Below are 23,932 nucleotides of genomic sequence, written 5' to 3'. Positions count from 1 at the left end.
TATACTGCATGGCCACTTGAGGGAATTGCTATTTTGCACCACTTGGTGGCACTTCTGAGAACTACATCAAGGCCATGGCCAATAAAAGAGTGGAACTGCATGTTCCTTGGGCACATGAGAGTTAGGCAAGCTCAAGTTTGACCATTACTTGGAGGTTGTGCTCACACAAATTTAATGAAGCTTGCATAAATCCACCCTTTTTATACAAATATGAAATAATCCATTAACAGCATGCCAACAAAGTACTGTACTCTAATCTGGAGTATGGAGAGTATTTGTGACATTGTTTTGTTTTTTTGTCATTTATTGATGTAGTATATTTGAAAGTCTGTCACGGTTGCTTTAAGATGAAATCATAAGTTGGATGATTAGCACAGCAGCGACAAACCACAGTTTATTATTATACAAAGTTTAAGAACAGAAATATAACATATGCATCCAAAGGTTTTTGGGATAGGGATAGTCTTAGTATGTACAGTTCTCACACACATTTTAATTTTTAAGTGATCATATGTAATATTATATGTTTTAGCACTGTGTTTTGTTGTTTTATTTAAATCTTGAAAAAAAAACACTTGCAAATAAATAGTACACACAATTGAATAATTTTGAGTATAACTGTATGTGTGAGTTGTTTGTTTCGGGGTATGCCAACTATTTTAGCTTGTCAGTGTGTGAAGTGTGTGTGTCAGGGTACAACCAAATTAAATAAATATAAAAGTCAGGCAGTTCAATTTGGTCCAAAAAAGCTCTAAGTTGGCAGTCTGAAAGAGGCATGTATTGTGTGTGTTGAACATGATGTGTAACAGTTCCTAACTCTGTAAACACACACAAGCACAGACTGCCCTCAATTCAACAATTGGCATGAAAACACTTAAAGTATTCAAGACACTTGGAGTCCAACCGCCACCCAAAGTCTTCCTCACTGCGCTAATGCACGTTTGTTGTGTTCCACACGTTCCAGGTGGCTGCACTTTAAGCAAGGTATCTATGATGGAGTCAACCCCAGTTGTCCACTTGTCCAAGCAGCACTTTTGGTCAAACTGTAGGGTTTTTCCCACTTGTTGTCTGCTGCTGCTGCTGCAGGTAAGTGGGCCGTTTAATGCGGGGTTTCCTGCGTTTGGGTTTGCTCTTGGTCTTTGTGAGCTGGACCACAAAAAAGGACAGGACGACCATTGCCCCCAAAAAGGCAAAGACAGGAATGGTTTGGCCCACTTCTTGGTTGTAGCGACCAGGCATTATCCCTGTGGAGATAAAAGGTATAAGTTCACATAAAGCATATTTAGAAACCATCAATGCATATATTCCACATTTAAAATGTATTTAAAAATGTAATGTCTTTCCCAGATACGTATATGCACAGGTCGTGAGTACTTTTTGGTCGCCACCTCATTGCAGAGCCAACACAGTGTGTGTGTATATGTACCGTATGTATATATATATATATATATATATATATATATACATACATATTAGGGCTGTGAATCTTTGGGTGTCCCACGATTCAATTCAATATCCATTCTTGGGGTCACGATTCTCAATTCAAAAACGATTTTTTCCCGATTCAAAAGGATTCTCTATTCATTCAATACATAGGATTTCAGCAGGATCTACCCCAGTCTGCTGACATGCAAGCAGAGTAGTAGATTTTTGTAAAAAGCTTTTATAATTGTAAAGGACAATGTTTTATCAACTGATTGCAATAATGTAAATTTGTTTTAGCTATTAAATGAACCAAAAATATGACTTATTTTATCTTTGTGAAAATATTGGACACAGTGTGTTGTCAAGCTTATGAGATGCGATGCAAGTGTAAGCCACTGTCACACTATTGTTCTTTTTTATAAATGTCTAATGATGTCAATGAGGGAATTTTGATCACTGCTATGTTGAAATTATAACTAACATTTATACTGTTGTTGATAATATTCGTTTTTGTTTCACTACTTTTGGTTTGTTCTGTGTCGTGTTTGTGTCTCCTCTCAATTGCTCTGCTTATTGCAGTTCTGAGTGTTGCTGGGTCGGGTTTGGTTTTGGAATTGGATTGCATGGTTATGGTATTGCTGTGTATTGTTTTGTTGGATTGATTAATTAAAAACACATTTATTTATTTTTTTAAATAAAAATAAAAAATCAATTTAAAAAAAAAAGAGAATCGATTCTGAATCGCACAACGTGAGAATCGCGATTCGAATTCGAATCGATTTTTTCCCACACCCCTAATATATATATACTGTATATATATATATATGTACACGCACGCACGCACGCACAAATGCACACACACATATACAGTTGTGGTCAAAAGTTGACATACACTTGTAAAGAACATAATGTTATGTCTGTCTTGAGTTTCCAATAATTTCTACAACTTTTTGTGATAGAGTAATTGGAGCACATATTTGTTGGTCACAAAAAACATTGATGAAGTTTGGTTCTTTTATGAATTTACTATGGGTCTACTGAAAATGTGACCAAATCTGCTGGGTCAAAAGTATACATACAGCAATGTTAATTTTTGGTTACATGTCCCTTGGCAAGTTTCACTGCAATAAGGCGCTTTTGGTAGCCATCCACAAGCTTCTGGTTGAATTTTTGACCACTCCTCTTGACAAAATTGGTGCAATTCAGCTAAATTTGTTTGTTTTCTGAGATGGACTTGTTTCTTCAGCATTGTCCACAGAACTTTCCTCCAGAAGGTTTTATCTTTGTCCATGTAATGTCAGATGAAACAAAAATTGAGCTGTTTGGCCACAATACCCAGCAATATGTTTGGAGGAGAAAAGGTGAGGCCTTTAATCCCAGGAACACCAAGGCTACCGTCAACCATGGTAGCGGTAGTATTATGCTCTGGGCCTGTTTTGCTGCCAATGGAACTGGTGCTTTACAGAGAGTAAATGGGACAATGAAAAAGGAGGATTACATCCAAATTCTTCACGACAACCTAAAATCATCAGCCCAGTGATTGGGTCTTGGGCGCAGTTGGGTGTTCCAACAGGACAATGACCCCAAACACATGTCAAAAGTGGTAAAGGAATGGCTAAATCAGGCTAGAATTAAGGTTTTAGAATGGCCTTCCCAAAGTCCTGACTTAAACCCCATTGAGAACATGTGGACAATGCTAAAGAAACAAGTCCATGTCAGAAAACCAACAAATTTAGTTGAACTGCACCAATTGTGTCAAGAAGAGTGGTCAAAAATTCAACCAGAAGCTTGCCAGAAGATTGTGGATGGCTACCAAAAGCGCCTTATTGCAGTGAAACTTGCCAAGGGACATGTAACCAAATATTAACATTGCTGTATGTATACTTTTGCCCCAGCAGATTTGGTCACATTTTTAGTAGACCCATAATAAATTCATAAAAGAACCAAACTTCATGAATGTTTTTTGTGACAAAAAAGTATGTGCTCCAATCACTCTATCACTAGGGGCGGCATGGCGTAGTTTGTAGAGTGGCCGTGCCAGAAACCTGAGGGTTGCAGGTTTGCTCCCCGCCTCTTGACATCCAAATCGCTGCCGTTGTGTCCTTGGGCAGGACCCTTCACCCTAGCCCCCAGTGCCGCTGATAGGTGGTGGTCGGAGGGGCTGTAGGCGCAAACTGGCAGACACGCTTCCGTCAGTCTACCCCAGGGCAGCTGTGGCTATGAAAGTAGCTTACCACCCCCAGGTTTAAATGAATGATGGGTTCTCACTTCTCTGTGAAGCGCTTTGAGTGTCTAGAAAACGCTATATAAATCTACCGTAATCCATTATTATTATTATTATCACAAAAAAATAAGAGTTGTAGAAATGATTGGAAACTCAAGACTGCCATGACATTATGTCCTTCAAAAGTGTATGTTAACTTTTGACCACGACTGTACATATACACATATACACACGCGCAACAATAAATCATCATCACTCTCACCTCCAGGGATGTCCCAGGCCCCACTTTCCCCAGGGGATAGAGGTCGGACCTGGGGACGATAAGGCCTCACATTAGGCAGAACCACCTTGTCCAGGTCCACAGACAGAAGCTTCTGATGTTTCCACAGGTTACTGAAAAGGGTACACAGTAAAAAAAACACAAGATCAATGCTCCCTTGTCTAAGTTTAACTCATACACTCACTATGAGTACAGAATGATTCAAATGGATTCCAATAAATAATTAAGGCAATAAAATTTTTTTTTTTCAGAAAATAAGTGTACGAAACCTTCTTACTGAAATTGTTTATTGTAAGACACCTTAGAAAAAGTTGAAAGTGTACACAATGGTGGTCTGTCCATTAACTAATTAGTTACGTTCACAAAGCATAACATGCACAATTTAAAGGCCTACTGAAATGATTTTTTTTAAATTTAAACGGGGATAGCATATCCATTTTATGTGTCATACTTGATCATTTCGCGGTATTGCCATATTTTTGCTGAAAGGATTTAGTAGAGAACATCGACGATAAAGTTCGCAACTTTTGGTCGCTGATAAAAAAAGCCTTGCCTGTACCGGAAGTAGCGTGACGTCACAGGTTGAAAGACTCCTCACATCTCCCCATTGTTTACACCAGCAGCGAGAGCGATTCGGACCGAGAAAGCGATGATTACCCCATTAATTTGAGCCAGGATGAAAGATTTGTGGATGACGAACATGAGAGTGAAGGACTAGAGTGCAGTGCAGGACGTATCTTTTTTCGCTCTGACCGTAACTTAGGTACAAGCTGGCTCATTGGATTCCACACTCTCTCCTTTTTCTATTGTGGATCACGGATTTGTATTTCAAACCACCTCGGATACTATATCCTCTTGAAAATGAGAGTCGAGAACGCTGAATGGACATTCACAGTGACTTTTATCTCCACGACAATACATCGGCGAAACACTTTAGCTACGGAGCTAACGTGATAGCATCGGGCTTAACTGCATATAGAAACAAAATAAATAAGCCCCTGACTGGAAGGATAGACAGAAAATCAACAATACTATTAAACCATGGACCTGTAAATACACGCTTAATGCTTTCCAGCCTGGCGAAGCTTAACAATGCTGTTGCTAATGACGCCATTGAAGCTAACTTAGCAACGGGACCTCACAGAGCTATGCTAAAAACATTAGCTATCCACCTACGCCAGCCAGCCCTCATCTGCTCATCAACACTCATGCTCACCTGCGTTCCAGCGATCGACGAAGGACTTCACCCGATCATCCGTGCGGTCGGCGGCTAGCGTCGGATATCGCGTCTGCTATCCAAGTCAAAGTCCTCCTGCTTGTGTTGCTGCAGCCAGCCGCTAATACACCGATCCCACCTACAACTTTCTTCTTTGCAGTCTTCATTGTTCATTAAACAAATTGCAAAAGATTCACCAACACAGATGTCCAGAATACTGTGGAATTTTGAGATGCAAACAGAGCTTTTTGTATTGGATTCAATGGAGTCCGAATACTTCCATTTCAACGATTGACGTCGCGCGCATACGTCATCATACATAGACGTTTTCAACCGGAAGTTTAGCTGGAAATTTAAAATTGCACTTTATAAGTTAACCCGGCCGTATTGGCATGTGTTGCAATGTTAAGATTTCATCATTGATATATAAACTATCAGAGTGCGTGGTCGGTAGTAGTGGGTTTCAGTAGGCCTTTAATTATAATTATGTTCCTTCAATGAATAATCATCAATCAAAATAGCAATCATTTCAAAGGAGACTGGTTTGTATTATAACATTACTGTGCAGATGACCACCAATACAGTTTAGTTAAACCCACCTGGGTGCTGTCTCATTGACAGGCTGCGGCTTGGCCCAGGAAAGATGTGGACAGGCCGGTAAGGGGCGGGGCTTTGGGTCTCCCAGGTGAGCCTCCAAAACCTTTGAATAGCGATAAAGGTGATTACCTGTGAAAAATGAACAAAGAGGTATTGATGAGACCTGGCAGATATCTGACAAGAAAATTAAAATAAATAGCATTTTTGGTACGACACTGATTGTCAGTGCTCACCCTCCAATCTCTGTGGCAGTGGGCGCTCGCTGGCAGTGGGAGATGCCACCCTACTGTGGGAGTGGCTTAGGCTGGGAGGCGTCATACTGTAGGAGGTGTACTGAAGCAAAGAGTCTAACAGCCAAAAACAATCTAATAGAGCGACATACACAAAAACAAAAAGCAGATGTAACTGATTAGCTGAGACTGTTTAAAAAATAGAAAATAAACGAAACATTGCATGCATGGAACAGTTGCCGCACAAAAGTTGGTGGGTGTCAGTTAATTTCAAACATTAATACAATTACAATGTGATACATCATTTCCACTTACCTTTCTGTCTGTGGCTATCGTCTATACAGTTAGAGTCACCGTACAGAACAATACGACCCCCCCCATCAGATGGTGTTTGATACAGTCCAAGAATGGGAACTCTTTCCACCACTGCTGTTTCCTGTTTTAACACTTCCAGACCTATGACAACAACACACATGCATACATTTGATCATCACTGATACACACTGCTTAACATGTACTGAAAGAAGGCTGAAGGTACCTTGGTCTTTCAGGTTCTTGGCGATCACTATTCCGTCTTCTGGGAAACGAGCTATACTACAGCCCGAGGCATAGTACACTAGCAAGTGAGAGATAATAAAAAATTTTTTAAAAACTATTTAAAATAACACATTACAAATTGATGTTACACAGAGAAGACGTTTGTGTGTGTTTATTACTGTCGTGGTCTGCTAGAGTGAAGTCGCCCTCGTATAGTCCATCACTAAATGCCATCCCCCACACTGAGACCAGGTCATTCAGTGCAGGCACATTAGCGCCTCCTGTGTCTGGCATCCACCATTGCCTGCAAGTGATTGCAAAAGAAACAAGCTCTCAGGCACAGAAAAAGCAAAATATGGACATAAATACTTCTAATATGATGCAGTAATGCAGATTGCGCTGCCGGGGGGTGGGTAGAAAGAAAGAAAGAGGTCCAGAGAAATGAGAGAGAGGTTTTGTGATAATTTAAAAGTGGAAAAAGACCAACATTGTGGTGAAATGCATGCACTGTCAAACAGAGCTGACATTTCACAATAGCACTCGATCAATGATACAACATTGCCAGCAGTCATCCAGCATATTTAAAAGCAGCAAACAAGCCGAAACAAGGTAACATATATTTTGGTAGCTAACGTCATCTTATATATTTGACTCGCATATCGAATGTTTTATTCAAGTACATGGGGACATGGGAGAACATATAAGCATCTACAGTTCGTATGTTAATGCTAACAAGTTGTTTGAGGGGAAAAACAGCCAACCAAACAGCACTTCTCCATTTATTACATTTTCAAATGTGAATTGTTGTATACACTGTCACTCACAAACTCTACCAATAAACATTACACACACACTCTGACCAACACTGTTCAAAGCTCAGTTAGGCGCTTCTCCAGTTTTGGAAACACTAGCGCCTTTGCTTGTACAGCATTGAATGAACATTTTTGTACCCTTCTTCCTTTACAATTTTTTTTTTGTGTGTGTATTATTATTATTAAAATTTGTTGATGATAACAACTCAATTTATCATACTTTATCAGTGTATTTTTGTTTGGTTTGGTTCTTTGTGAGACTGCTAAATGAACAGCCTGCCCCTTTGCTGCCCCGGACCATCTTATTACCTCACTCTTCACCACCTCAATAATTATGCTCTGGACATTGCATTGCTGCAACATCAAGGTAACACCCATCAGACATCTGACTGTTCCCACCCCCACTCCCCTCTATTCGCAATCTTCTTGACAATGCTAAACTGTAAACTATGGTCAACCTGCACTTCAATGCAGTTTCTATGCCGCTAGAAAAAGCTCAAACAAAACCTCGTTGACATGTATGACTTAAGTGTTATTATGACAATGACAATAAAGGAATTGATTGATTGATTGATTGTTAGTTATATTTTACCTTGTTCATGTCCATCTGGTCACACTGTTTTTGTTTACTTTTTAAATTATTATTTTTAAATAAAAGTAATATGTGATACTAGTGTGTGAATATTGTCTGTATCTGTGTTGGCCCTGCGATGAGGTGGCGATTTGTCCAGGGTGTACCCCGCCTTCCATCCGAATGCAGCTGAGATAGGCTCCAGCACTCCCCGCGACCCCAAAAGGCACAAGCGGTAGAAAATGGATGGATGGATGGACTCCCGTTGTAAAAGTGCAATTTCAATGTTATTGGCATTTTATCCGTCATATGTTGCTAATATCCCTAAAGGTCCCATTCAGTCTGTTTTATTCGATTACTCGATTTTCAAAAACAATTAATTGACAGATAACTTGATTCCTAAAATAATCAATAGCTGCAGCCCTCTTGCTGTCAAACGATTACGTTTTTTAATCAGATTAATCACGCTTTTGGATGAACAGGTTATTACTTCTTGTGAGCAAATGTAATTGTATCTTCAAAATATCTGACAGGAACATTTTTTAAGGGTTTTACTTGAATGCACGTCATTTATTTGCTTAAATCTTGGTAACGGTATTACCTAAAGTCCCGTCTGAGTGAAATTTGCAAGCGAGCACAATCGCTGGAATCTCCGCTCTCATCTTTAAACTGACGTATGCATTGATCTGATCACTGCTTGTATAAGACCCTGCGCCGTTGGTTACACAGGCCAAAAATATTAAATGTACTTGTTATATAAAACCTCTGCCTTGTTTTTAATGAATTTACACCAGTGTAGTTTATTTTGGTCATTATGTTTGTACTAGTAAAGCCAAGTGTTTTCTGAGGTGGTTATTAGTCAAAAAAGTTTGAGAACCACTGCACTGTATGATTAATGCACATTTTTTGTTAGATCACATGAATTAACTCGTTATTTTTGGCAGCTCTAATTTTATGGAACAAGTTTTACAAGGTTAGTATGGTTGATATTGCTAGAAAATGCATCTCTAAAGAATAGCTCAGCTCTTGAATGAGTCGCCAATGCCATTCAACCAAATTTGGATTACTAAGTATATCCCTTTAAAGCTGGGGATGCTATTTTTAAACTGTGTGTAATCCCTTAAATACCAGAAAGGCAATGAATGGTGCAGCAAGGAGATGTGAGTAAATGTTTGCTCTGCACGAGTAGCTCAAAATCTGACAATATAGGACATTTTGCAGCTATTACAAAATGTGAGCAGTGCAGCTAATCTTACTAAGCTGATACGTGAACTGTGTAAGAATACAAAGTACAAGACTCTTGAAGAGAACCATTATTTTTCACTACAAATATTGTATTCCAGTGTTCACAATGCTACAGACAGAAGCTGTGTTTCCAAAATAAAAGCAATATTTCTCAAATTTCGGCAAAATACATTCGCGACTTGTAGGTATTTTCCATTTAAGAGTGTTTTGCATCATGAGCCGTAATTCTCCACTTTGTGTAAGATAATGCAGCCCCCGCTGTTGCCGTGATGTCAATAGAAGACGAAGGCAGCGGGTGATCGCTCAAATGTAACGTCCTTATTGCCCACTCGACATTGATCGGGCATGTGGTTCTCTCCGAGCCTGTCTGCCCTAGTTGTCATGCATTGGCGCCCGGCCAGTTCAGTGTTTAAGTGACTTCTAAATGCGAAAAAAGTGTTTCTATAATGCTTTTGCGAAACACTTCTAGAGACAATCAGCAATACAAAGAAAGTAGAAAGTACCTGGTGTTTTCATCGTAGAATTTGACCTTCCTCATGACAGAGGTGTTGTACCAGTCGCTGAAGATGATGAGTGAAAGCCCATTGTCAATATCCCTCCTCAGCTTGGTGATCTCTTCAGGAAAATACTCCTCCTCGCTGTCGACCATCAGCAATGTGCCTACATGGACAAAAGTCAATGTACTTTTGTCTTTTTGTAACTTTTACCCAAACGGTGTTGATGATCTGCATTCATACCATACTGGCTGGCATCAAAACAGGTGATTGGTGCTCCTAACACTTCAACAAAGTATCCCATGCTTCTGAGGTGCTGGTACATGTCTCTGAAGTTTGTGTGAATGTGGTCACCATTCCTGGAAATATATTGAACAGCACCTTACAAGGCTGCATTACACAGGTACCAACTAAATTAGCAGACACGTACCAGTCAAGTGGGTCATTCTTCATGCGAAGGTTATCTCTGGGAAAGTAGCCTGGGGGGTAACGCAGGTTGTGGTACTGGTCCCACAGAACCCTTTTACTGCGTGGAGGTGTTGGGACAATCTTCACTTTGATGGGCAGTTTCACTGTTGAGGTCAGTTCTCCTTCCACTTCAGACTGATAAAAAGTGATAGGTAGATATTAATACAGCTACATGACAGGCACTGCTTTTACATTTTTACTAGCAGATTGACAGGAACATTAGGTGTATGAATTACAAAAAGATGTAATTTTGCACAAACTTACATCATTCTCTGCCGGTGATGCCACTGTCACCACTACATGACCTTGGGCAATCCCTTCCCATGATGCTGCTTTCTTGGCAACAGAGATAGACACAGCCAGGTAGCCAGCCCACGGCCATAACACTGGTGAGTACGAGACTGCCACGTCGATATGGTCTCCATTCTGAGGAAGGTAGGGCTGCCAAATAGGCTGAATGAGAGAGACAATATCATTAAGCAAACCCAGATAATGAAAAAACTAGTCCATTTGGCTTCTTAAACAGTCACTTAAATGGCAGTGAATGTAAATTAGATGATTGTGAGTGAAGAGTGATGATTGTGTTCACCTTGTCCACAATCCTGCCGGTGACTGCCATGCCATTAAGAATAGTGACATTAACGATGGTGGGCATTCCTCCATAGTAAATGGGCTGAGAACAGTAAGGCCACATGTATGGACACTCTGTCAGGTCGATGTAGCTAGGAGAAAGACTTCCAGAAGACAAGGAACTGTTATTGTTTGTAGATGTGTGTGTGTATATATATACAGTATATATATATATATATGTATATAGTATACATCCATCCATCTATCCATTTTCTACCACTTGTCCCGTTCGGGGTCGCGGAGGTTGCTGGAGCCTATCTCAGCTGCACATGAGCGGAAGGCTGGGTACACCCTGGACCCCTGGACAAGTCGCCACCTCAATATTGGATACATATATATATACATATATCTGTATTTATTTATATACGTGTGTGTGTGTGTATATATATATATATATACATACATCTGTATACACACACACATATATATATATATATATATACACACACACACACATACAAGTATATATATATGTGTGTATATCGATGTATGTATATATATATATATATATATATATATATATATGTGTGTGTGCGTGTATATCTATGTATGTATGTCTATATATATATACATATATATATATGTGTGTGTGTATATATCGATGTATGTATGTGTGTATATATATATATATATATGTGTGTGTATATATCGATGTATGTATGTCATATATATGTATATATATATATATATATATGTGGAGTTTGCATGTTCTCCCCGTGACTGCGTGGGTTCCCTCCGGGTACTCCGGCTTCCTCCCACCTCCAAAGACATACACCTGGGGATAGGTTGATTGGCAACACTAAATTGGCCCTAGTGTGTGAATGTGAGTGTGAATGTTGTCTGTCTATCTGTGTTGGCCCTGCGATGAGGTGGCGACTTGTCCAGGGTGTACCCCGCCTTCAGCTGAGATAGGCTCCAGCACCCCCCGCGACCCCAAAAGAGACAAGCGGTAGAAAATGGATGGATGGATATATACACACACACATATTTCTTTCATATAAAGTTGTGGTCAAAAGTTTACATACACTTGTGAAGAACATAATGTCATGGCTGTCTTGAGTTTCCAATAATTTCTACATCTCTTATTTTTTTGTGATAGACATACTTGTTTGTCACAAAATACACTCATTAAGTTTGGTTCTTTTATGAATTTATTGTGGGTCTACTGAAAATGTGACCAAATCTGCTGGGTCAAAAGTATACATACAGCAACATACATTATCAATTTTGGTGATGTAGAAAAGTTACAATTAAATCAAGTTAGCTTCATGGAATGGCCTCTTAACTTCATGTAAATGATTGATTGACGACACCTGTTGACTTCCCTGAGCTAGGGCTGGGCGATATATCGATATACTCGATATATCGCGGGTTTGTCTCTGTGCGATATAGAAAATGTGTGTGTCACATTTGACTCGTGATATTCGAGTATACGTTCTCACGCAGTTGCTTTTAGCTGCGGGCATTAAACTGCATGCGTTTCCCACTCTTTCTGGTCTCTCCTTCTCACAGAGACTTAAAACAAGCGCACCTTCTTACATAGATCACATGTGCAACATCACACACTCTCGCGGAGCAGACAGGTAGGGACATGGTAACATTAGCTGTGATGCTAACGGTGCGGGTTGTAATACGAGAGAGAGAAGGTGCGAATCTGGTAACAAATGAAGGAAGAATGAATTCCCGAGAAAAACAGCACGAGGTTCATCGTCTAGCGGTGGTTTGGCTACAAGCGGGAAGATGTCGAACAATTATGCGGCAAAAGCGTTGCTACAAAAAGTAGCACCACTGCTAATGTGTAGCATCATTTGAAAAGTCACCCGCCAGACAATAAGGAGTGCTTGAAACTCCGCATGTCAATATCTCTGTTCGGTGCCACACCAACAAAATGCCGAAACAACTATTTCCAGATCAACACCGTATGAAAAAAATAGTCCACAACAGAAGGAGATAAGGTCAGCAGTAGGGCTGCAACAACTAATCGATTAAATCGATTAAAATCGATTACCAAAATAGTTGGCGATTAATTTAGTCATCGATTCGTTGGAACTATGCTATGCGCATGCGCGGAGTCTTTTTTTTTAAATTTTTTTTTGGTTATTTTTATTTTTATAAACCTTTATTTATAAACTGCAATATTTACAAACAGCTGAGACACAATAATCAAAATAAGTACAAAAACAGTACAAAACAGCGCCAGGGCGGCGGTTAGGCTACGTCTCATGAGGTGGCGTAAGCTAGCCAATGATGTGTCATGTGCAGCTCACGTGACGACGCCGTCTCCTTTGCTGGAAAAATTTGAAAAATGGCGCAGGAAAACACTACCGATAGTTTAGCGGAGAAACATCTTGAGGTTATTGCTTCAATGGAGAAAAGTGTACGACCTAAGTCGTCAAAAGTGTGGGAACACTTTACTTTAAAGACTTCTGTCAGGTTCAAACACTGATGACATCTATTAAACAAGACAAAAGGCAAGGAATCAAACAGAGACAGAATTAAATTTGGACTCAATTGAGGAGAGACATGGCCACTGTACTTCTCTGTACAGTCTTGCACCACGCTCTGACGAAGAAGGTTTTCGTCCTCTCTTTTTTTTAGATGTTCAATGTTTACGCAACAACACCTGTCTCAACAGGAATGGGTAGTATGTAAACAGTCCTTGTTTTCGGTCACATTAGAAGACAAAAGAAGAAGATCCCTCGGGCTTGGGCTTGTCGTGGATTCAGCTTTGGCAGGTTTTGGAGGACAATGGATGACCCCTCCCGTCTGATTCCATCGTACACAGCGGAATCTTCCGAGCAGCTGGCTTGGTGCAGCAGAGACAGCTTCTTTTCTTTTCATTGGAAACTCACAATGGAAAGTTTTTTGATAATTTAAATCCAATTTTTCTGACATTTCCCTCCTGTTTATCAATTAACTTCTCCATAATCTTCTTATCCCCAATAACGTCTTCTTGCAATTTTCAGTTAATGCTTATATTTTCCTACGACAAAGTTATGTTTACACTCAGAATTTAGCATCCATTTTTTCCTCATAATTATGACATTTCTGGAAATAAATCAGGAACACCATCCTGGTAGGTATCCTTGTCTTCAGATTCAGCTTCCTTGTCGTCCACTAGGAAGTACATCTGAACAGCTTTATCATCTGCTGGGCTAATCGCTGTGGTAATCAGACGGTTAAACAGAGAACACAGACAGGGAAAACAACAACATCCACACAACATCAGTATTGCTGAACACGGCCATAGTTACCAGATACCAAAGACTTGTATTTGCCAAACACGTCCAACCACCCCTCCTACATAGATGTATCTATGCCTGAATGCTCTTTCAGTTTACCGTTAAGGGCGTGCAGGCCTTCCGGTGCTTTGGTCGGGCTACTTTCTGCATCAGTGCAGTTTGGTACGAACATGCAACACTGTTCGCCAAATATTGCGCACACGCCCTTTTCCGCCATGTTTAGCGTCATACGGTTTTGAAAAGCCATAAGGCAGGTGGCGGCGAGTTGATTAGCGACGGGTTCAAGTCTTGGCCTGTGTAATTTTACAATCTCTGTACGTTGTAGTGGACGTAGCTTATTCTGTCAACATTCCTGTTAATCGTACACCACCAGTAGACGTATGATTCAAATCCAGCTGCAACTTGATTTACCAATTTATAGTCGTCAGATATACTTCTTTGGACACCCATTAATATAGGTTGGATCTACAACACTTTGCCAGTTTACATCATGTCTAGTTATTTTCCAATGTTCAGATATCAAACTGTTCAGGCGTGTTAACAATTCTTGTACAAATATTGATACATTTACTATGTGTATGCAGTTATCTGATGATACGTTTCCTAACTGTTGTACAGAGCCTTGCATGTTAATGCAGGTATAATTAGCTTTTTTCACATATTTATCAAATATTGGTTTCTGCTTTGTCTCTTTAGCTACAAGGTCAATTTTGTTTTGCTCATTACTTCAATTCAACTTTTTTGACTCATTTTGAGTAATTTTCTGGGCTTATACATACAACACAATCAGTTTTTGTAGCCTTTTCCACTTGCTCCGCCATAAGGAACAAATTAATTACCAAAACAGGAACCAATTATTATCAAACTTTGACACACCATCAAATGGTATGCTTACAACTTGTCACAGTGGAATTTGTAGTGTGCTAGTTAACATGTCCCTTTGATAACACAACTACAATCCCAAATACTTTTTTCATTATATGACATTTTTACAATGTAAATACAATCCCAAATACTTTTCCCATTATGTGACCTTTTTACCATGTGCTAAGTGGACTCAGCTTGGTCTTTCCACTATCGTTACTGCTTTTTAAGTTATTTACAATCTCTCCCCCCTTGGAGAATGCTCATGTTTCCTTTTCATTGATTTTTCAAAATTTTGGTAGCTGATAAGGTCTTTCAAATAGTATTTCAAATGGTCTGAGTCTTGTTGTACTTGTAATGTTCATGTACTGTACATTTTTAATAAATCTATACATTGTTCATGGACGTTTTGTTTTTTCCATACATTTCTTTAGTCTGTCTTTTTATTCCCGTTTGTCCTTTCCACTAATCCTGCGCTTTGTGGATGATAAGCACAGTGATTTTTGCTATCAATGTGGAATAATGATTCTATTTTCTTGATCAATTGATTTACAAAATAAGGTCCATTGTTACTGTATAGATTTAGTTATATCATATCTTGATATTATCTCTTTGCATAATGCTTTTGCTACTGTTAGAACATCTGCTTTTCCTTTAGGAAATATTTCTACCCACTTTGAAAATGCATCTACTATGACCAGACAATAATGTTCTCCTTCACTCATATTTAGTTTAATTAAAATCCAAGCCTAGATGTCGTATACGAAATTTTTTTTTTTTTTTAAATTTTTTTATACGAATTAAACTATAGGAAGTATAGTACTTCTGTATGACGATATTCATATCCCTCCTGTTGAGCCATGCGTTCAACCTTGGCTCAATATTGCTGCTCACTTATACCGATTTTTCTTTGTAAGATTGGTTTATTGTCTGGACATACATAGATGTCTTCTTTGTTCATCATCATCCTCATCATTTATTTGTATTCCTTTCATGAAAATGCATATATACAAGCCATATACAATTGACACTTTCATTGTTTTGTTTTTTTTATACATTTCCATGTTCAGAAATGAATAGATGGAAGAATACTATTCTTATATTTATCTGACCCTTTTTTAACACAAATTATTTTAGATGACTTTATCACTATTACCTCTACCAACACCCTGACTCCAAAATACTTTTAATATTCGTTTAAGCATTGTCAAAATGACACAACTCTTTTTAAATTCAAAAATATTCTTGCAGCTTTTTAAGTCTTTGTCTAGAGAATTATATGCTTTCACACCAGCAACAGACAGGCACATTTGGTTCAAATGTGTTGGCACTCTTATTTAGTTTAAAATCATACGGCCTTCTGTGGTTCTCATCCTCAGATGTGAACACAAGTAACTTTTATAAGTCCTTCGGAAGAACTTTATTTCTAGCTTTGAACATCACTAATAGAGTATGCTATTCTACATTGTCTTTTAGTTTTAATAATCCTGACTTAATGAAGAGTGCATTTGTGTGGTCTTTATTTCATACTGTAAAAATTATACGAATTGCTCTTTTCTGCGAAAGAAATAAAGGCATTATGTTGCTGTGATATGTATTTCCCCATATTTCTGCACAATAATTGAAATAAGATAGAATGATTGAGCAATATTACGTTCTCATTGTATTATTTAACCTTGTTCAAAATAAATAGGCTTTTAGATACCTTATTTTTCACATGCAATATGAGCTTCCCATGTCAACTTTTCATTTAAGATGACCCCAAGAAATCTGATTTCAGAAAACTTCTCAATTTTCACATTGTTTATGCATAAACTAACTTCTATCTTTCTTTTATTACTGAATACTATAAATTTAGTCTTTTCCAAGTTTAAAGATAATTTATTTACATCAAACCACAATTTTAGTTTATCCATTTCCTTTTTAATATTATCGGCTAAGATTTTCAAGTCATCTCACTAAGAAACATTGACTGCATAACCCTATATTCCCTTTTCCAGACATCCCCTGATTTATCATTAGCTCTTGGTATTTCGTTTACTAAGCTAGGTCCTACATTTACAAAGAATTGATTTAATTCATTGACAATTTCATCTTTGTTTTCAATTAACATATTATCTTTAAATATGTAGGTAGTTCTGTTCGCCTTTTCCTATTCCCTATTGCTTTATTCAAAATATTCCATGTAGCCTTTATGTTATTTTTATTTTTATACAACCTTCTTCTGTAATATTCCCTTTTTGCTTGTCTCAATATATTGGTCAACTTGTTTTTGTAGTTCTTATAACGTTTTTCAGCATTCTCTGTTCTTGATTTGATAAAATCCTTATAAAGTCTATTTTTCTTTTTACATGCATTTTTCAAACTGTTTATCATCCAATATGCATTATTTTGCCTTTGTTTAGATGTGCATGGAACCTCAGGACAATGCTTGTTTTGCTGTTTTGTCAGCAAACACATTTCCTATTGATACTGTGTCTGTTCCTTTGGTGTGTGCTGCACATTTGCATATTGCTATTTTAGCTGGTAGCTGTACTGCTTCCATTCTTTCTTTTTCTCTTTCTTTTTTATACGAATTAAACTTTATCATTCCTATATTTTGGCTATATTTATATATATTTGACCTTTTGATCTTTCATTACTTTACATGCTTCTATTAATGCTTCTAGTTCTGCCGCTTGCATTCAAAACTTTCGTTACTGTAACAATCGCACATTCTGTTCTATTTTCATTTCACAGAATGCTGTTTGAGCTTCTGAATTCCACTCTACAGATGATTACATTTTTCATTAATTTACTTAAAAGAGCTACTATTTCATCATAATTTGGTATCCAACTTCTACAATAATTGGTTAATCCTAAAAATTACCTAATTTGCTTCTTTGTTTGTGGTTTTTGTACTTGTCGTACTTTGTTTTTCTATTTTCCACAATAGTGCGTCCATCTCTGTTTAGAGAACGTCCTAGATCCTTTACTTCTCTTTTGCATAATTGGACTTTTATTTTGCTTATTTTGTGTCTTTCACTATGTAGATTATTTAATAACGCTAATGTTATTTTTCTCCTAATTCAAATGTTATACATCTTACTTTATGTATTTTTTAAGTAACGTTTTAAACTCACTAAAATGTCCATACGCCACTTAATCTATACTTTTACACTCTGAATTTACATTCTTCCCATTGTTTATATTTTTTATTTGCAATTATTATTCACCAATATTCAAAGCAAACAGTTGTCTATCGCTAGCTGATAGTTTTCCTGATTGCCATACCTCCTTATTTATTCTATGTTATGTCATCATCTTATTTTAGCTCAACACTCAGATGTATGGTGTTGCAAATGTCTGAAACATAATCCAACCTAAGAATGTTATACTACACTTCAAAGTTAAACCTACTTTAAACTTTCATGTAATAAATTCATTTTCACACCTCCCCCAATTCCCACACACACACGCACACACAAGGTGGTGTGTGAGTGCATGAGTGCACTCCGAAGGGCAAAGGTCAGCAACACTTGAGCTTTTCTCTTTTTTTCCCCCTTTTTTTCTTCTCCTTTTTCCTCAGTTAATGAACATGTAACCCACTTTATCATGCTATACATATCAACTCTTATTATAGTTATTAATCTAGGTTTTTATTTGTTCCATTATTTAATTATACATATATATATTTGTATATATAAAAGCGCTCTTTATATATCCAAACATACATGTATATCTTCAGTCTACATTTCCTTCATATCTTATTTCAATACCCCCCATTATCTCTGTCGTAAGCATTAGTTTATTCCATTTTGCATTAATTCTTCTTATTGATTTTTTCCCATTTCTTCATCTATTTTTTACTTTTATCTCATTTTAGCACTTTGAGATTTTTCCTATTTTATTTTTCTCTCTCTCTCTCTCTCTCTCTCTCTCTCCACACTCAATCTCAATTTTACCATCTATTTTTCATTCCTCCTTCATGATCTGATACTATTGCTAAACCTAGCAGTCATTTTATTCTCTACATGCTCCCCTCACCCCCCAGTGTGTGATCATGGGTGATGGGTCAAATGCAGAGAATAATTTTGCCACACGTAGTGTGTGTGTGACAATCATTGGCACTTTAACTTCTTTAACTTTACATGCTCCGGTGTCACACAAAAATGTGATTTCTTTAGCCTATGTTTATAGTATTATCTCTGATTTACTCGCTGTTTGTTTACTTAAGTCCTCATAATTTAGTATGTCTTCATCATCCCTCTGATCAATTTCTTTGTCTTTTCGTGTGGTCTTTGGAGATTTGGATGTCTCCTATTTTGGTTACAATAGATTCTAATAGACCAGGGGTCGGCAACCCGCGGCTCTAGAGCCGCATGCGGCTCTTTAGCGCCGCCCTAGTGGCTCTCTGGAGATTTTTCAAAAATGTATGAAGAATGGAAAAAGATGAGGGGAAAAAAATCTATTTTTTTGTTTTAGTATGGTTCCTGTAGGAGGACAAACATGACACAAACCTCCCTAATTGTTATAAATCACACTGTTTATATTAAACATGCTTCACTGATTTGAGTATTCGGCGAGCGCCGTTTTGTCCTACTAATTTTGGCGGTCCTTGAACTCACCGTATAGTTTGTTTACATGTATAACTTTCTCCGACTTTCTAGGACGTGTTTTATGCCACTTCTTTTTCTGTCTCATTTTGTCCACCACACTTTTAACGTTGTGCATGAGTGCACAAAGGTGAGTTTTGTTGATGTTATTGACTTGTGTGGAGTGCTAATCAGACATATTTGGTCACTGCATGACTGCAAGCTAATCGATGCTAACATGCTATTTAGGCTAGCGATATGTACATATTACATCATTATGCCTCATTTGTAGCTATATTTGAGGTCATTTAGTTTCCTTTAAGTCCTCTTAATTAAATGTATATCTCATGACACATGTAATATGGCTTTTATTTTTTTGCGGCTCCAGACAGATTTGTTTTTGTATTTTTGGTCCAGTATGGCTCTTTCAACATTTTGGGTTGCCGACCCCCGTAATAGACCATATCAGGTCTGCGTTTTTTTGTGTCCCTCTTTCCATTTTGAGAATTTGGAGTAATCCGTCGTCCCCTACAGAGCCGAACTTATAAGGATTACTTTTCTCTTTGTTGTAAGATAGTGGTTTAAATTATTACAGTGGTACACGACGCTTCTATTGGAGATGATTCCCCATTAGAGGTGTCTTGCCTAAAGCTTCCACAGTAAGCCACTATTTACTTCTCACAACTTTAATATGGAGTGATAGCCTAATGGCGATTACTCCCACACACTCTGACGTTCATGCATACTTTTCAGTGTTATGGTATTCTGAAAATTTTCAATGTTTCATGTAGGAGTCCGACCCCCTCCAGGTTATTGTTGTTTACGGACAAAAATTCATTTTTTTTCTGAATAGACCTTTTTAGGTCTGCTTGGACGCCGTCGCCCTCAGATAATGGCTTTGAGATATTTCAAATGAATGTAGGCTCCGCCTCCCCCAGTATGTTGTTTTATGGATTACGGATGTTCCAGTTTTCGCGGTCCCGTTTACCTGCAGTATTTTGGCCTCTTCCTCTTCAGTTTTAGCTTATCTTATTTCGAGTTTTAGAATTTAGTGTTTCAAATATTTCGGGTATTCCTGTTTTCGCGGACCCCGACATCCTGCAGTATTGGCCTTTTTACCTGTTAGAGCCTAGGATTTACAGGGTTTGTATATGCGTCGTAACCCTCAGTCACACGCTTTTTCTTAGTCGTTTCTTTCTCTTAAAACGTACTCACTGCTCTCTGCGTTACTTCCTCTTGTCCTCGGACTACCGTCAGTTTTTCAAATTCCAGCCAAAATGAAGAAAAGCAGTTCCTCAATCAGGATTTGGTTGCCATGGTCTTTCTGGTTTCACTCACTCTTGCTGGAATCGTCAAAACGTATTGGATCCGGCTCGAAGGACCAATTTGATGTCAGGTTCAAACACTGATGACATCTATTAAACAAGACAAAAGGCAAGGAATCAAACAGAGACAGAATTAAATTTGGACTCAATTGAGGAGAGACATGGCCACTGTACTTCTCTGTACAGTCTTGCACCACGCTCTGACGAAAAAGGTTTTTGTCCTCTCTTTTATTTAGATGTTCAATGTTTACGCAACAACACCTGTCTCAACAAGAATGGGTAGTATGTAAACAGTCCTTGTTTTCGGTCACATTAGAAGACAAAAGAAGAAGATCCCTCGGGCTTGGGCTTGTCGTGGATTCAGCTTTGGCAGGTTTTTGAGGACAATGGATGATTCCATCGTACACAGCGGAATCTTCCGAGCAGTTGGCTTGGTGCAGCAAAGACAGCTTCTTGTCTGTTCATTGGAAACTCACAATGGAAAGTTTTTTGATAATTTAAATACAATTTTTCTGACAACTTCAAAGAAGACCGTTTCCTGCAAAATGGCACGGAAGTACAACATTGCTTCAGGAGCACATGAAGAAGAAACATGTTGGAGCCATGGATGAAGGGAAGAACTCACAGTACGTAACTTTTTAAGTCCATAGTGGCAACAAGCATTCATGAGTTCAGCTTTTTTGTGAGTAACGTTAAAGTTATGCCTTTGTTGCAACGCGGGGCTGATATTGTGTCTCCGGCACATTTGACTCCGTTTTGAGAGAGAAAACGCACGGTTACCAATTTCGAAATAAACGTAACGGACAGAAATATCTCAGGTTGGTTTCATAATGGATCAATGTAGCCGGGCTGATAAAGCTATATAAATATATTTAGATTTGAGTGACGCTTTAGTATAACTAAACGTTATGAAGGTGCTGGAATATTTCATGCTATTATTCAGAGGCAGCCTAAAATGAATCCTTTATTATTCACAACATAAACGTGTACAATATCTGATTCAGTTCTGATGAGTTACATTTCTGTTATTATTGGTGTATGCTGCACCCCCAATGTCCACAACATGGTGCCAGTATGCTGTTTTTTTTTCAATAAAATACTGGAAAGGATAGAAATGTAGTTTGTCTCTTTTATCCGATTATTAATCGATTAACCGAATTTATAATCGACAGATTAATCGATTATCAAATTAATCGTTAGTTGCAGCCCTAGTCCGCAGTAACCTACCACATAGCGAAGGACATACACTATTTGATTTCCTATTATACAGCTCATTTTTATTTGACACTTATTGAAATATCTTGTGTGACATCATGTACAAAAGTGCATTTTATTTGTTTTAAACTATTGTAGTGGCGTTCTGTACAAAAAGTGCACTTTAATTTAGTGTTGTTTTGATATGTCATCTTAGTGACATCATGCACAACAGTGCACTCATAGATTGTTTTAAAATGTCTCTGACAATCTTGCACTTTCTGTTTTGGAAATGACATGAATGTTTGTGCCACTGCTTAATAACTGTTTAATAAATACAGTTTTGGTAAATTGACTTAGTTGTGATATCCCTCTCTGCATGAAAGTTTAAAATAAGCATATATTAATGAAGTATGAACAAGAATGTTTTAATGTAGACACATAGAATCATCATTCTGCTGTTATTATATGCATCAAGTGTTCATTCAAGGCTAAGGCAAAATATTGAGATATATATCGTGTATCGTGACATGGCATAAAAATATTGAGATATTAATAAAAGGCCATATCGCCCAGCCCTACCCTGAGACCATTCACATAGGGCTCATGTGATGCAGTCATTACACTCAGTTACAAATGCGACATTGGGAAAGTCAAAGGAACTCAGCACAGATCTGAAAAAACGAATCGTTGACTTGAACAAGTCAGGAAAGTCACTTGGAGCCATTTCAAAGCAGCTTAAAGTCCCAAGAGCAACTGTGCAGACAATTGTTCGTAAGTATAAAGTGTATGGCACAGTTTTGTCCATGTCACAATCAGGAAGAAAACGCAAGCTATCATCTGCTGCTGAGAGAAAATTGGTCAGGATGATCAAGAGTCAACCGAGAACCACCAAAAAGCAGGTCTGCAATAAATTGGAAGCTGCTGGAACACAGGTGTCAGTGCCCACAGTTAAGCGTGTTTTGTATCGCCATGGACTGAGGGGCTACCGTGCAAGAAGGAAGCCCTTGCTCCAGAAGCAACACCTTAAGGCTTGTCTAAAGTTTGCTGCTGATCACATGGACAAAGATAAGACCTTCTAGAGAAAAGTTCAGTGGTCAGATGAAACAAAATTTGAGCTGTTTAGCCACAATACCCAGCAATATGTTTGGAAGAGAAAAGGTGAGACCTTTAATGCCAGAAACACCATGGCTACCGTCAAGCATGGTGGTGGTAGTATTATGCTCTGGGCCTGTTTTGCTGCCAATGGAATTGGTGCTTTACAGAGAGCAAATGGGACAATGAAAAAGGAGGATTACCTCAAAATTCTTCAGAACAACCTAAAATCATCAGCCCGGAGGTTGGGTCTTGGGCGCAGTTGGGTGTTCCAACAGGACAATGACCCCAAACACACGTCAAAAGTGGTAAAGGAATGGCTAAATCAGGCTAGAATTAAGGTTTTAGAATGGCCTTCTCAAAGTCCTGACTTAAACCCCATTGAGAACATGTGGACAATGCAGAAGAAACAAGTCCATGTCAGAAAACCAACAAATTTAGCTGAACTGCACCAATTTTGTCAAGAGGAGTGGTCAAAAATTCAACCAGAAGCTCGCCAGAAGCGCCTTATTGCAGTGAAACTTGCCAGGGGACATGTAACCAAATATTAACATCTCTGTATGTATACTTTTGACCCAGCAGATTTGGTCACATTTTCAGTAGACCCATAATAAACTTATAAAAGAACCAAACTTCATGAATGTTTTTTGTGACAAACAAGTATGTGCTCCAATCACTCTATCACAAAAAAAATAAGAGTTGGAGAAATTATTGGAAACTCAAGACAGCCATGACATTATGTTCTTTACAAGTGTATGTAAACTTTTGACCACGACTGTAGATAAGAGCACGCACACACACACTGGTCAAACTAACTGGACTTTGGGTATTAAGTGTGCCCAAGCACAACACAGATTGCCAAGTGTGATGTATGTGCAGTCAGTGTATGTAGTAATAAGCCCACAGGCC

General features: G+C 38.2%; 1 protein-coding gene across 1 annotated transcript in view; it reads right to left on the bottom strand.

Annotated features, from left to right (window-relative positions):
* Positions 1–222: 222 nt before the first annotated feature.
* LOC133641514 (membrane-bound transcription factor site-1 protease-like) overlaps positions 223–23,932 on the bottom strand; it is a 47,574-nt gene continuing 23,864 nt past the window's right edge. The window contains exons 12-23 of the mRNA XM_062035296.1: positions 10,689–10,833; positions 10,364–10,552; positions 10,062–10,234; positions 9,875–9,990; positions 9,641–9,797; positions 6,689–6,813; positions 6,511–6,588; positions 6,288–6,428; positions 5,976–6,107; positions 5,745–5,871; positions 3,912–4,042; positions 223–1,244 (exon numbers count right to left, since the gene is read on the bottom strand). Of these exons, the coding sequence (XP_061891280.1) occupies positions 1,039–1,244; positions 3,912–4,042; positions 5,745–5,871; positions 5,976–6,107; positions 6,288–6,428; positions 6,511–6,588; positions 6,689–6,813; positions 9,641–9,797; positions 9,875–9,990; positions 10,062–10,234; positions 10,364–10,552; positions 10,689–10,833 (1,720 nt within the window). The 3' untranslated portion in view covers positions 223–1,038. The remainder of the gene's footprint in view (positions 1,245–3,911; positions 4,043–5,744; positions 5,872–5,975; positions 6,108–6,287; positions 6,429–6,510; positions 6,589–6,688; positions 6,814–9,640; positions 9,798–9,874; positions 9,991–10,061; positions 10,235–10,363; positions 10,553–10,688; positions 10,834–23,932) is intronic.

This window comes from Entelurus aequoreus, linkage group LG24, assembly GCF_033978785.1.
Source record: "Entelurus aequoreus isolate RoL-2023_Sb linkage group LG24, RoL_Eaeq_v1.1, whole genome shotgun sequence".
NCBI classification, from domain to species: Eukaryota; Metazoa; Chordata; class Actinopteri; order Syngnathiformes; family Syngnathidae; genus Entelurus; species Entelurus aequoreus.
Note: the sequence above shows the minus strand (reverse complement) of the source record. Positions and strands in the feature narration are given on the sequence as shown.